Below are 14,221 nucleotides of genomic sequence, written 5' to 3'. Positions count from 1 at the left end.
GGGACTGTCGAAAACAGGCCTGAGAAACTCTTTGAGAGTCGACGCCAAACCTGATTTAAACACCTCAGTTTGGAGAGTTTGGACTGCAGTTTCGACCCGAAGCACGAACTGGCACGACTCGCTGCTTTTAAATACTCTGGAAATTACGGTGTGTGTGTGTGTGTGTGTGGTGGAGGCCTGCGTGTGTGTGTGGAGTGCTTGTTGAGACTTCATTTATCTTACTCACTGCACATGTGTTTAGAGGTAAGAGTTTCCATGTGTGCACGTGTTTAGGTGTGTGTGTGTGTGTGTGTGTGTGTTTGCGATGCACGGTGTATTTGTATCCAATCTGTGGCTAATTTTCAGTCTCCGTCATTAATCTCCCGCGCTTAAAGCTTCAGTGGCTTTAAAACAACTGTGTAACTTTGCACGTTTCCTCGCTTCAACCAAAAGTCTTTCCAGACTGTTCTGATGAGTCAAGCATCACTATTATTACTTTTGCTCATATTTCATGTTAGGGGTCCGCAAAACATCTGATGCTTTGATATAAAACTTGTGCGCAGCGTTTGATCTACAGACATGAATTGTAATTCAGACATATTAGCTGTGCGATTTTCATTTTTCACCTGACAAATTCTCAGAGACACTCTTTAAAGTCCCCCTGTGGTGAAAATCAAGCTTTTAATGTTGTTTATGTGTCTATGTGGTGTTTTTAATCTGCTTTTTAAGACAAACCATGTGTAAGTTCATAAGTCGACAGCATTGCTGAGTATTTTCTGCTTAAAAACTGCAGTGAACCAAAGACAGTCTCAAACACACGGTTTGAAATCGCTGGTGTTTCTGACGTCACAAACGACCTTGTAACCAATCAGATCAACTTGTGTGATCGTCAACCAGTGGATCTCTGAGCTGAGTGAGTGAGTGGAGGCGGGGCTTATTTGCATATTCATAGAACCGCTATACTAAATGAGGCGAGGGTGTCGAGTTACATTCAAGCTATTTTAACAATTTTTTAAAGGAAAAAACTGTCCTTTTGGTGAGTTTTAAGGGATAAAATGATTGACTACAGCGGGACTTTAAGTTTTGCCCCGCCATTGATGGATTTTTCCGGTTTTCACTGTTATAAGGAAGGGGGGGCTATAACGCATCATCTAAAAGAGTACAGAATCTCTGGATCAAAACAGGCGAAAAAGAAGCAGAAACAAGCGATAGCATATGAAAAATAACGCGATCATCAACATTAAACAGCATTTAACTCTAAACTGCCTGAAATGACCATTGTTCTGAATCCCTTTCAAACATATCTTGGACAAAAACATGATTTACATGATTATGAAAAAAAGAAAGCTTGAAGCTATAAAAGTTTTTTTTTTTTTTTTTTTTTTTTTTTTTTTTGTAAGCGGAGGGTCTGTTCTTTCTTTGGATATATTGCATCGTGTTCAGATATTCGTACAACAATATTCTGGGGGCCAGCAACTTTTTTTTTTTTTTTTTTAACGCTGGTGGGGAAAGAGTTAAAAAATAAAGGATCTTTATTGGCATTGATGGTTTCATGAAGAAACTTTAACATTCAAGGTTCTTTAAAGCAGAAAAAAGGTTCTTTAGATTATTAAACATATTCTTTTAAGAACTAAAACCAAAGAAAAAAAACAAATCTATGGCATCACTCGGAAAACTCCCATTGGGAACCTTTATTTTTCAGAGCGTAGCAACAGGCACAGAACACCTTAGCAACCGTGTGTGTGTGTGTGTGTGTGTGTGTGTAGCAGACAGAAGCGCAGCTGTAATGATTCTATAAACACGCCGTCAGAGTGAACGATCATCTGTGTAGAATCTGTGCAGCACAAGATTATTTATGCATATCTAATATCTGTGAGTGTTTAGTTTAGTCTGTTTGTGTATGTCTGGTGATTTACACCATGCACAAATCCTCTTCATCAGCATCTTTGAGTCATTTTTCAGTTATCTAAACATCCTTAAAACAAAGCGAAATGAAAGATTTTAAAGTTATTTTCTAACCGTAAATCTAATGCTGTGATACATCTTACATAAAATAGTGTTTTTTTGGGGGGGGGAAACAATAAACTAAAATGAAATCCTAGCTGGAAAATGGTGAAATTTGGCACACAGATAGAGGACAATCTGAATTTAGCTCACAGCAACTTTGGAGTCTCTAAATGGACCCCTCTAGCGCCACCAACTGTCCGAAGTTGCACTTACGTGTAAGAATAAGAAACATAATTCAGTTTTCCTCGGATTCCTTGGCTCAAGACTAGTCTTTTTTGCTTCTCAATCTTGGATATAAGTTATTTATTGGAAAAACAAGATAAAAACGTAATGACTTTTGTGGTTTGAGCAGAATCCAGGTGCCGTTCAATGCACTGAAAGATTCATCGGACGTCCTGAAGCACACGAGCGCTTCTTGCTGTGTTGTGCTGAGCGTGTGGTCAGGTCTTCATGTCGGATCAGCGAGAGGCTGGAGGAGTCGTGGGTTAGTTGTTAGACTCCATGTTTGGGCCTAAAACGCTGTGGGTTTGGTTTGTAACTCAAACATGCTGTTTTAAATGCATGTCGTCCAGTGACTCTTGGAGTCTGTCATGATGAATATTTTAAGGAACTGTGTTTTTTAAGTTTGCACGCCGCAGTACACATGGTAATGCAAACGTTTGAGCCAAAAAATTGCAAAAATGCACAAAAACCAAAAATGCGGTGTGGAAAAAAAAATCCCCATATATGCAATTTTTATCCTCCATTTAGCCTTTTGTGCTGGCTTTAGTTTTTGGGCCTTTTCCAGTGAAAGGAAAGAGACATTTCTTGAATATACATGTCTTGTTCTAATTTGGTTCAATATATATATATATATGTATATAAACATTCTCTTTTATGCTGATTCTTCATTTAAATATGATTCTGCATATCTCCATAATATTAATCTTTCCATTCTAACTTTAGAGCGGAGGTGAAATGTTTTATAATGGCCGAAATATAAACAAACAACATTTCCCACTAGGAACAATTTCTTAAATATTATTATTTATGAAGTATGCATATAAATATATAAATTACATGTGCTTTGCCTGAATATGAATTGCAACGTTGTGTTTATATGCATAAGTTCATATTACATTGTAGTACTACAGTAGTGGGCAAAAATAATGTCCGGAGGGGATTCTTGTTTTTTTTTATGACCCTACAAATTCGATTAAACCATTAAAATATGAGGAAAATATTTTATATTTTTTAAATAATTAAATTATGAGGGAATAACAAAACACTAAACTTTGGTTAAGGTATTTATCTGACAAAATTATTCGTCAAACTACAGCTACAGGTTTTATTTTACTAAGCAAAAAGAAAAATGCATTGAAAAACAAAAAGCTGACAGGGAAAAGCACACAACATAATCAGTTATTAATATTTCATTGGTTCTCTCTTGTTTTTGCTCATACATTCTTTGTATGACAGTCTGGCCAAAAGTTAAGTTGCACAATTCGTCATGTTTCATTGCGTTATTATCACAAATAAAACTATTGACTCCAAGTACACATTATGATTACAAAACACATTTTTGATCATATTTAAATGAAGGGTGAAGATAGGCCAGATATCACTTTTGGCCGCTATTGTATAATATTATGCAAAGTGTCATTTCATAATCCTGATGATTTTTATATTTGTATGAGAGTGTGTCCAAACGTTTGACATGTTTAAATCAAGAGACTTGTAGGCGTTACACACAGGAATTATTTTGAGTGATTAAATGTCACATTGTTCTGTCAAGCATTTGTTTGATTTATTATTGAGATGTTTTTTTCTCTACGATGAACATTAACCTGTGATTGTCCATGAATTATTGGTATCAAATCGCTACATAAATCTGTCATTTCATCTAATATTCAGACCAACTGAAGTGGAGGAAGAGTTTGATGCTCTTCTGGAGAAATAAAACAATGGATGTTTTATATTCAGCAGCAAAACTAATATATTGAAATAGATTCATATGCTATTTTATATTCTTAGTTGAATGTGCATACAGTGTTTATAAGAATATGACTTACGAATATTATAAAGTGTTTCCAATTTGCATTACTGCTTTCATCATGTAACCACATTTTGTAAAAGGTTTGATGATAAATCCATTATTAGCACATTTTTGATTCATTTTAATTTCTTTAACAAGGAATAAAACATGTTTTTTTAATTCCTGTATATATAGAATGCATACCTATTATATTGATTTTAAATCTTAGACCTATTCTTCTTTATTACCTGATTTATTTCATCCTTTTAAAAAGTAAGGCTCATAAACACACACACACACACACACATGCACGTGTGTATATATATATTTATATATGTGTGTGTATATATATATATAACCTGATGTTTATTATTATTATTATTGAAGGTTGTTATTTTTGCAAGGTTAGCACATGCGCCAAACGCAACATTAAAAATCTAGTTTTCCGTGTCTAAATAAACCAAAGCTGTAGATTTGGCACAGAAAAGTCAAAAGACAAATAAACTAGTGCACAGACTGACCGGAGTTATTCTTTAATTGCTGTCGTTTTCCCTGAGTTTCACAGTAAAAACATTTCTCCCCCACAAACATTAAAATATAAGTATTCAAGTAAACTTAGAAATAAACATGCAAATTTTGGCTATAAGACATTACACAGTGTGTCTCGGCTTCAGTCAAGGGTTGTTTCATCTTTCATATATATATATATATATAAGAGAGTCAGGTTACACTTTATTTTAAGGTGTCATTGTTATAGTGGAATTATACATGTAAGTACTGAGTAATATTCAATAACAACATGTACTTATTATAAAATTAGGGTTTGGTTAAGGGATAGTTGCATGTAATTATGCATGATTTACTGTTATTACTACATGTAACGTGTAACAAGGACACTGTAAAATAAAGTGTTACCGACAGTTATTATGTCTGTGACCATTTAAATAAAGCCATGTGAGTCTTGTTGAAATGTTTTTATTTCATTCGCTTTAAAGCTAGCTTTAATAAATAATGGTCCACTGGTCCTGAGGTGAACAAAAACATAGAAAAGTCCTTCCCTCACTGATATCCGAGTCCAGGCGCAGTGGTCAGTCTCTGTCCGTACAGTGTGTACGGGGAGTAAAACGGGCCCGTGGCTGCAGGAACCGGCACCGGCCCGCCGCTCGTCTGTAACGGGCTCTTAGCGTACGGGTGATACCGCGTCCCGATCCCGAGCGTGTGAAGCGGGGACCTGAGCGCTAGCGGGGCTCCAGGCATGTGACACGCCGGAAGAGTTAAAGAGTTGGGATATCCCGACACGAGCTTCTCCGCGAACGCAGTGTGAGTCCGCAAGTGGCTCAGAAGCTCCTCTGAGCTGGAGAAGCGCTTGTCGCAGGGCCCGTTTACGGACACCCAGTTGCAAATGTGCTGGGACTCGTTGGGGATTAAAAAGCCGTACGGATACAGCGGGTGTCCGGGGAACGAGTGCGTGGCGGTTGACAGCGGGTGCATGGGATACATGAGCGGGTACCCGGGCTTGCTGTCGTGCGAGGCGCTGGATGAGAGATGGCTAGCGCAGTGGTAGCTCAGGCAGAACGGGTCTCGGCACATGATGGATGGAGGAGAGGCTCCGGCGAGGGGACTGGACCCTGTTTTACTGCTGAGATTCATCATCTGACCGCCTCCGCTGGGCTTGCTCGGGTCCAGGGACACGCCGTGGGATAGGAAGGGCTGAGCGTAGCCGGCGTACGCTCCGGGATACGCTAGTCCTGCGGGGGAGATGGGGAACACGGTGTGGCCGGTTCTGTAGGGAGAAACCGGCGCTACGAGTCCCGATCCGAGAACGGACGAGGCCGAGGATGTGGGAACGCTGTCAGATGTGACCGGCTTGGAAACATCCTTTGCCTCGCTGTTACTCTCAGTTCTTCCCGGTGTATCCGGAGTGGAGCTTTTACGCGCATCGCTTTCCTTTTTCCCTGTTTTATCCCCTGATTTATCTCCGGGTTGCGGAGAGATGGAGCTGCAGGAGTTCGGACTCCCCGTGCGCGGCGTGACGGGTCGACAGGTGGCGCTCGGGACACGGAAGCTGGTCTTATCTCCACTCGTGTCTTTTCTCTCGGATGATTTGGCGTATGGCTTGAAACTGGATTTGTCCTCGGCTCCGATGTCGCTGATCTTCAGCGGGCTGGATTTGCCGTCCTTGTCCGAGGCGACGGCCGAGAGTTTCGTCGAGGAGAGGGGATCCGACTTCCCAATTTGGGAGCATGTTTGTGCGAGGAGGGCGAGCGGACTCTTCTTGGCATCCAACTGTGAAAACAGACAGATTTAAGTATATTATAGTTTCAAAACAACACTCATATTTACATTTGGCATTACCACTGAATGAAAATAATGATGCTTTCCACATAAATGTGCAATCTATCTATCTATCTATCTATCTATCTATCTATCTATCTATCTATCTATCTATCTATCTATTAATTATTAATAATATTAATTATTTCCAACTGTGAAAACAGACCGGTTTAAGTATACTATAGTTTCAAAAGAACACTCATATTTACATTTGGCATTACCACTGAATTGAACTACTAAAAATATTGATGCTTTCCACATAAATGTGCAATCTATCTATCTATCTATCTATCTATCTATATTAATTATTTCCAACTGTGAAAACAGACCGGTTTAAGTATACTATAGTTTCAAAAGAACACTCATATTTACATGTGGCATTACCGCTGAATTGAACTACTAAAAATATTGATGCTTTCCACATAAATGTGCATTTAATTAATGAGTTCATGACATTATCAAGGGTAAAAAGGGTAAATGTTTAGTGTTGGTTCACGTTAGGCGCTGTGAAACCTTTGAGCACGACTCAAGCCTCTTGAATCTTAAATCTAAAATGCTGCAGAGACATTAAATCAAATGTCAAGAGGGTTTGTTATATCCCTCTTTACAGCAATAAAATGTGTGTCCATATGGCAACATATAGTTTTCCTTCCCTTTATATAACAAAATAAAAATGCATTGTTGGAACTGGAAGTAGAAGGTCAGTTTTTAAGGAAACCATTAATAATATTTATTTTATTTTTCATACAAGACTCAAAATTGACTGGAAAAGATGCATAAATAGTGGAAAGTATTTATTTTTACACTTTGCAGTATTTATGCATCTTTGATAAATGTTCACAAAGCAACTTTGCCTTACAGAATTAGTATAGAATTATCGTATGGCAATTCGCATAGAATTGCAGTGATGCAATTTCAGAAATGCTGAGGTTTATAGAGGCCTAATTATTTATGCATAAAAACAATTCTCCAATGTTGCGCTTATAAGCTTTTATCGCCAGTATTAAATCACAATTATTCGCTTATTTTGAGTTTGTAAGAGTATAAATATATCAGTGCACAACAGACACATTAAAGTAATTAGATAAATTAATACTTTTAAGAAAAGTTTTTTTTAAGGTTGCCATAGGCTATAAACGTTATCAAAAAATAAAAAAGGCTGCGCGTTCAGTATTTGCGCGTTCACACGGCAGATTAAGAGTTGAAAATAAAGACTGGAATGAGGAAAAAAGAAGAAGAAAGGTGTTTCGTGTCGCAAACTGTCAGCTTTACCCATAGACTGTAAAAAAAAAAATACTGCGAAGTATAAAGGGTTAATTATAACCTCTGGTAAATATTAGTGTATTTTCAACACGAAAAGGCTGCGCGTTCAGTATTTGCGCATTCACACAGTAGATAAAGAGTTGAAAATAAAGACTGGAATGAGGAAAAAAGAAGAAGAAATGTGTTGTTTCGTGTCGCAAACTGTCAGCTTTACCCATAGACTGTGAAATAAATAGTCTTTACCTCAATCGGGCTGACGGGAGTGGACGGGAGCGGCTGAAGATAGTCCGGGTGAAGGATGTGTCCCGTGCGCGCGCTCAGCATTTTCAACACTTTCACGGGTAAACGGCTCGCCTGGCGCTGCGGGTCTGCGGGAGACACTGAGTGCTGGACGGGTTCACGGCTTCGGCTCTCGTCCCACACTGGATACACCACACTAAACACAGCAGACTCCGTAGGCAATGTGATCATGTCCCACTTCTCTCTGCGTAATCTGGAAACGCATCTGACAAAAAGTATTTCCCAAGAAGGCAAACAAATGTGTCCAAATGTTTAAAAAAAAACACACAATATAATCCTTAAAGGTTATTGCTGGGGAAAGGTTGCAGAGAGACTTCGGAGCGCATCTTATCTTCCGCGTCGCGCACTCGCATTGAGCTCAGCTCACACATACCTCGCGTTCACGCGCACCCGGGACTAAAGCCTTCACTGGCGTCCAATCAGAGCGCCGCGTGAGGTGATTGACAGGTCCAAGGGATGTGAGACGTCACCGTTGTGGGCGTTTGTTTTGGCCATATTGAGGAGGTGAAAACAATCTCACATCAATATATAAATCCTATCTTGTTATAAAACAAATCTAGTATTATAATTTATAGGCTCTATTCTTTTAATGTTAATACAAAAAAAAAAAAAGCACACCAGGTTTGATAATAAATCTGGTGTGATTTTTTGTGTGTGTGTGTGCTTACATGAGTGATGGCTTCTTCACAGGTCATCTCAGACTGGTATTAGAAATGTCTGCAGCTATAAACTACAAACTTGAGTAATGTAGAGAATTCTGCAGCAGTTTTACCGGCCCCAATAAAAAACATTATACTCTGATGACACGTCCAACAAATATTTCCAAAAACCATAAACCCAAAGTGTAAAAATGAATTGGAGAAGTAGTCATAAATGTCATATCTGGTGATTAAAACGAAAAATATGGTATTGCGGTAAATATGGTAATTGTATTCTATCTATCTATCTATCTATCTATCTATCTATCTATCTATCTATCTATCTATCTATCTATCTATCTATCTATCTATCTATCTATCTATCTATCTATCTATCTATCTATCTATCTATCTATCTATCTATCTATCTATCTATCTATCTATCGTTTAGTAATCCAGTGTTTATCTCTCTATCTCTGAATATGAATAGTTTAGTAATCCAGTGGTGATTGTTATAAATGAAGGCTCTGGAACACATGCACTGATGGATGAGTGTGTGTTGCTGTGTTCAGTGTGTGTGTGTTGCTGTGTTCAGTGGAGGCTGTCAGCTCTCGGTTCTGCCGGTGAGTTATTAGGGCCAGAAACTCCCCCTTTATTGTGTGTGTGATGGATGACGCCCAGCACACGGGCGTTATCCCGTAATGGGAACACATTTCAGACGGGCCATATTTCACCACATTTAAGTAGAAAGTTTTGAACGCCTCCTCGATATTTCACACCCTTTTGGCATATTTATGGAAAACTCCACGCATGCAAATATAATTACACGCTACTGCCTGTAGGACTAAACAGGGCTACAAAACACACACTGTAGTGCAGGTACAGTTTTATTAAAGCAAGTTCTTTTGTTTTATAAATTTAACTCTGGAGTTCATTTAATGATATCAGTTTAATATGAATTTTTTTTTTTTTTTTTTTTTAATGAGCCTTCAAACTTGTTTGATCTTCTGGCTAGAAAATATTACTATAATATTAATCAATATTAAATATTTGCTTCTTTGTTTGTTTAGATACACATAACAATATTCCATTAGAACCTAGAGAGACTAGGTAGGATGTTACTATACACACTACTATACACACTACTATACACTATACACACTACTATACACACTACTATACACACTACACACTACTATACACACTATACACTACTATACACACTATACACACTACTATACACACTACTATACACACTACACACTACTATACACACTATACACTACTATACACACTACACACTACTATACACACTATACACTACTATATACACTACACACTACTATACACACTATACACTACTATACACACACTACTATACACACTATACACTACTATACACACTATACACACTATACACTACTATACACACTATATGCTACTATATATACACACTATACACACTACACTACTTTACACACTACTATACACTATACACTACTTTACACACTACTATACACTATACACACTACTATACACACTACACACTACTATACACACTATTCACTACTATACACACTACTATACACACTATACACACTATTCACTACTATACACACTACTATACACACTATACACTACTATACACACTACTATACACACTACACACTACTGTACACACTATTCACTAGTATACACACTACTATACACACTATACACTACTATACACACTACACTACTATACATACACTACTATACACACTATTCACTACTATACACACTACTATACACACTATACACTACTATACACACTACTATACACACTATACACTACTATACACACTACTATACACACTATACACTACTATACACACTACTATACACACTATACACTACTATACACACTACACACTACTATACACACTACTATACACTACTATACACACTACTATACACTGCTATACACTACTATACACAGTACTATACACTAGACACTACCATACACACTACTATACACTACTATACACTACTAGACACTACTATACACACTACACACTACTATACACACTATACACTACTATACATTACTAGACACTACTATACACACTATACACTACTATACACTACTATACACTACTAGACACTACTATACACACTACACACTACTATACACACTATACACTACTATACATTACTAGACACTACTATACACACTACTATACACTACTATACACTACTATACACACTACTATACACACTACTATACACTACTATACACACTACTATACACTATACACAAAAGACAGAATATTAATATTCAGATTTAATACATTATATTCATAATAACATGTGACTAGGATCTGATGCATTTATAATATTTGTAAAACGTTTAGCAGTTTCTTTGGAAATTCATTTGATTAATATTCCTTTGCATATGTAGGCCTGGGCAAGCTTTGACGGCTCATGAGGACGGGAAGTAAATGTTGGTAATTAATAGCGGCTGTTAATTATTGTGTTTACAGTTGCATGCTTTGTTTTGTATAAAGTCACTATCATGGAAATGTCAAAACTTTACTCACTGTTTTTGAGCTGTACTCAATTATAATATGGAGCTAATAATGCAGAAGCATTAAGTATCTGAATGCAGAACAAGGCAAAGGAAAGCGATTGATTGCCGGCTGAGAGAGGAGGATCAGTTAGTAAGAGATAAGCCAGTAATTGAGGTTATTGCTTTTATTGGGAATAGGGAGCACCGGAGAGATGTTGAGTTGTACAGCAGGATCATCTTCTGCTCTGCTCATTATCTTCTGCTCATTAATCCACGGCAGAGACGCATCGAGCAGGACCTGATGGGGTGAAGAAAGAGAAGACGCAGAGCTCATGCAAACATATGGCGAGCTGGTTTCCCTGGATGGCGTGTGGTCGAGCAGCGGTGCAATAAATAAACCTGCGCGCACACACACACACACACACACACACACACACACTCATCATCCTTTACTTGTGATACTAACCTGAAAACATGCAGGCATTCTTGCACTAAGAGCCGGGTTCATCTTAACAAACAAATGCACATTCAAGATTTTCACATTAGTAAAGTGTAGTGGTGTTAATGCGAATAGAAAACAATGCAACCTTTTAATTAATACAATGATTAATCACATCCAAAATAAAAGTTTGTGTTTACATAATACATGTGTGTGTACTGTGCATAAATATTGTGTATATATAAATACACACACATGCATGTATATATTTAAGAAAAAATTATTATTTATATAATATAAATGATGCATACATGCATATGTGTGTATTTATATATAAAAAATAATTATACACAGTACACACACACACACATATACACTCACCGGCCACTTTATTAGGTACCCCATGCTAGTAACGGGTTGGACCCCCTTTTGCCTTCAGAACTGCCTCAATTCTTCGTGGCATAGATTCAACAAGGTGCTGGAAGCATTCCTCAGGGAGTTTGGTCCATATTGACATGATGGCATCACACAGTTGCCGCAGATTTGTCGGCTGCACATCCATGATGCGAATCTCCCGTTCCACCACATCCCAAAGATGCTCTATTGGGTTGAGATCTGGTGACTGTGGAGGCCATTTTAGTACAGTGAACTCATTGTCATGTTCAAGAAACCAATTTGAAATGATTAGAGCTTTGTGACATGGTGGAAGTAGCCATCAGAGGATGGGTACATGGTGGCCATAAAGGGATGGACATGGTCAGAAACAATGCTCAGGTAGGCCGTGGCATTTAAACGATGCCCAATTGGCACTAAGGGGCCTAAAGTGTGCCAGGAAAACATCCCCCACACCATTACACCACCACCACCAGCCTGCACAGTGGTAACAAGGCATGATGGTTCCATGTTCTCATTCTGTTTACGCCAAATTCTGACTCTAACATCTTAATGTCTCAACAGAAATCGAGACTCATCAGACCAGGCAACATTTTTCCAGTCTTCAACTGTTCAATTTTGGTGAGCTCTTGCAAATTGTAGCCTCTTTTTCCTATTTGTAGTGGAGATGAGTGGTACCCGGTGGAGTCTTCTGCTGTTGTAGCCCATCCGCCTCAAGGTTGTGCGTGTTGTGGCTTCACAAATGCTTTGCTGCATACCTCGGTTGTAACGAGTGGTTATTTCAGTCACTGTTGCCCTTCTATCAGCTCGAACCAGTCTGGCCATTCTCCTCTGACCTCTGGCATCAACAAGGCATTTCCGCCCACAGAACTGCCGCTCACTGGATGTTTTTTCTTTTTCGGACCATTCTCTGTAAACCCTAGAGATGGTTGTGCGTGAAAATCCCAGTAGATTAGCAGTTTCTGAAATACTCAGACCGGCCCTTCTGGCACCAACAATCATGCCACGTTCAAAGTCACTCAAATCAACTTTCTTCCCCATACTGATGCTCGGTTTGAACTGCAGGAGATTGTCTTGACCATGTCTACATGCCTAAATGCACTGAGTTGCCGCCATGTGATTGGCTGCTTAGAAATTAAGTGTTAACGAGCAGTTGGACAGGTGTACCTAATAAAGTGGCCGGTGAGTGTATATATGTATATATTTATTTTATTTATAAATATAAATATTTATGAATATGAATTTATTTATTTTAAAGATCTAAATTGGACACAAAATTAAAATAAGCATTCAGACACTATGTCTGAATGTTTGATATTTAGTTCTGAGAAAAGCCTCTACGACGATTGATTCTGGTACTTTGTTATCTAATGCAATGGCATTCACACACGTTTAAGTGTCCTAATAGTTTTCTGGTTTGTCTGTATCATTACAGGCGTTTAACAGCGCTTGTCATCAGTGAGCAGTGACAGGCTGTAATACTGGCACAGATCGACACACTGAACCATTAGCCCTGACAGATAGACAGGATTAGACTGGTGAAAGGATGCATTCGTGGCTTCTAAGCTGTCATTTCATACCTCCGTTCTCAAGCTGTCAAGATGCCGGAGCTCTTAAGAGGAGTTTTAACCTCGTCACATGACATCTCTCACCATTACCGGACAGAATCCTGTTTGCTCTCTTAGTGCTGGCGTCAACAGATGCGAAGGTCAGGAACGTCTCACTTTAATGTGTGGTGATCCCCATTGTGTGCAGGTGCTTGTTAGGCTGGTTTGGTTTAGATGGTCTATAGTTTACATGCTGTTGTAGTTGTTGCGGATTGACTCGATGTAATAAGCAGGTTATTAGATCTACAAAATTTATTTGAAAGAGAACCACAATGGCATAAAGCTCAAGGGCCTCCATTGAGTGTTTGAGGCGGTCCTTATATCCGGGTCAGGTGCATAGCAGGACCAATCACAGTCTTCCTCAATTTTCTACCGATTCTCAAACGGTTTGGTTTGTTATAAACGTCAGACATGTAGTTATGACACTGCATACTTATGAATAATAAGTGTATGTATAAATAATCATCCAGAATTACAGCCACGTTAATAACGTTTGTAAGAAACCAAACCGTTTGTAAATCCGTCAAGATTTCAACGAGATAAGAGTATTTGTGTTGGTGCTGATCACTCATCTTACATCAGGCACCACAGAGCCCGCCAGAAAGCTTGCCTGTGACAAGATGGCCGCCGGTGATGACGATAGAGACTCCGCCGTAAGACATCAAGCCTTTATTATGGATATCTATGGAGGTAACGCCC

The 14,221-nt window shown here is 38.5% G+C and overlaps 1 protein-coding gene across 1 annotated transcript; it reads right to left on the bottom strand.

Annotated features, from left to right (window-relative positions):
- Positions 1-4,959: 4,959 nt before the first annotated feature.
- LOC130078464 (zinc finger protein 503-like) lies at positions 4,960-8,273 on the bottom strand. The gene is made up of 2 exons (XM_056243976.1): positions 7,841-8,273; positions 4,960-6,286 (listed from the first exon to the last, which is right to left on the bottom strand). The coding sequence occupies exons 1-2, from the start codon at positions 8,066-8,068 to the stop codon at positions 5,060-5,062; spliced, it is 1,455 nt and encodes a 484-aa protein (XP_056099951.1). The 5' UTR covers positions 8,069-8,273; the 3' UTR covers positions 4,960-5,059.
- Between the last annotated feature and the right edge of the window lie 5,948 nt (positions 8,274-14,221).

The sequence above is a fragment of the Rhinichthys klamathensis genome, unplaced genomic scaffold (assembly GCF_029890125.1).
Source record: "Rhinichthys klamathensis goyatoka isolate OS25496 unplaced genomic scaffold, OSU_Roscu_1.1 h1tg000880l_1, whole genome shotgun sequence".
In the NCBI taxonomy this organism is placed as follows: Eukaryota; Metazoa; Chordata; class Actinopteri; order Cypriniformes; family Leuciscidae; genus Rhinichthys; species Rhinichthys klamathensis.
This window is presented reverse-complemented; position numbering and strand designations above follow the sequence as displayed.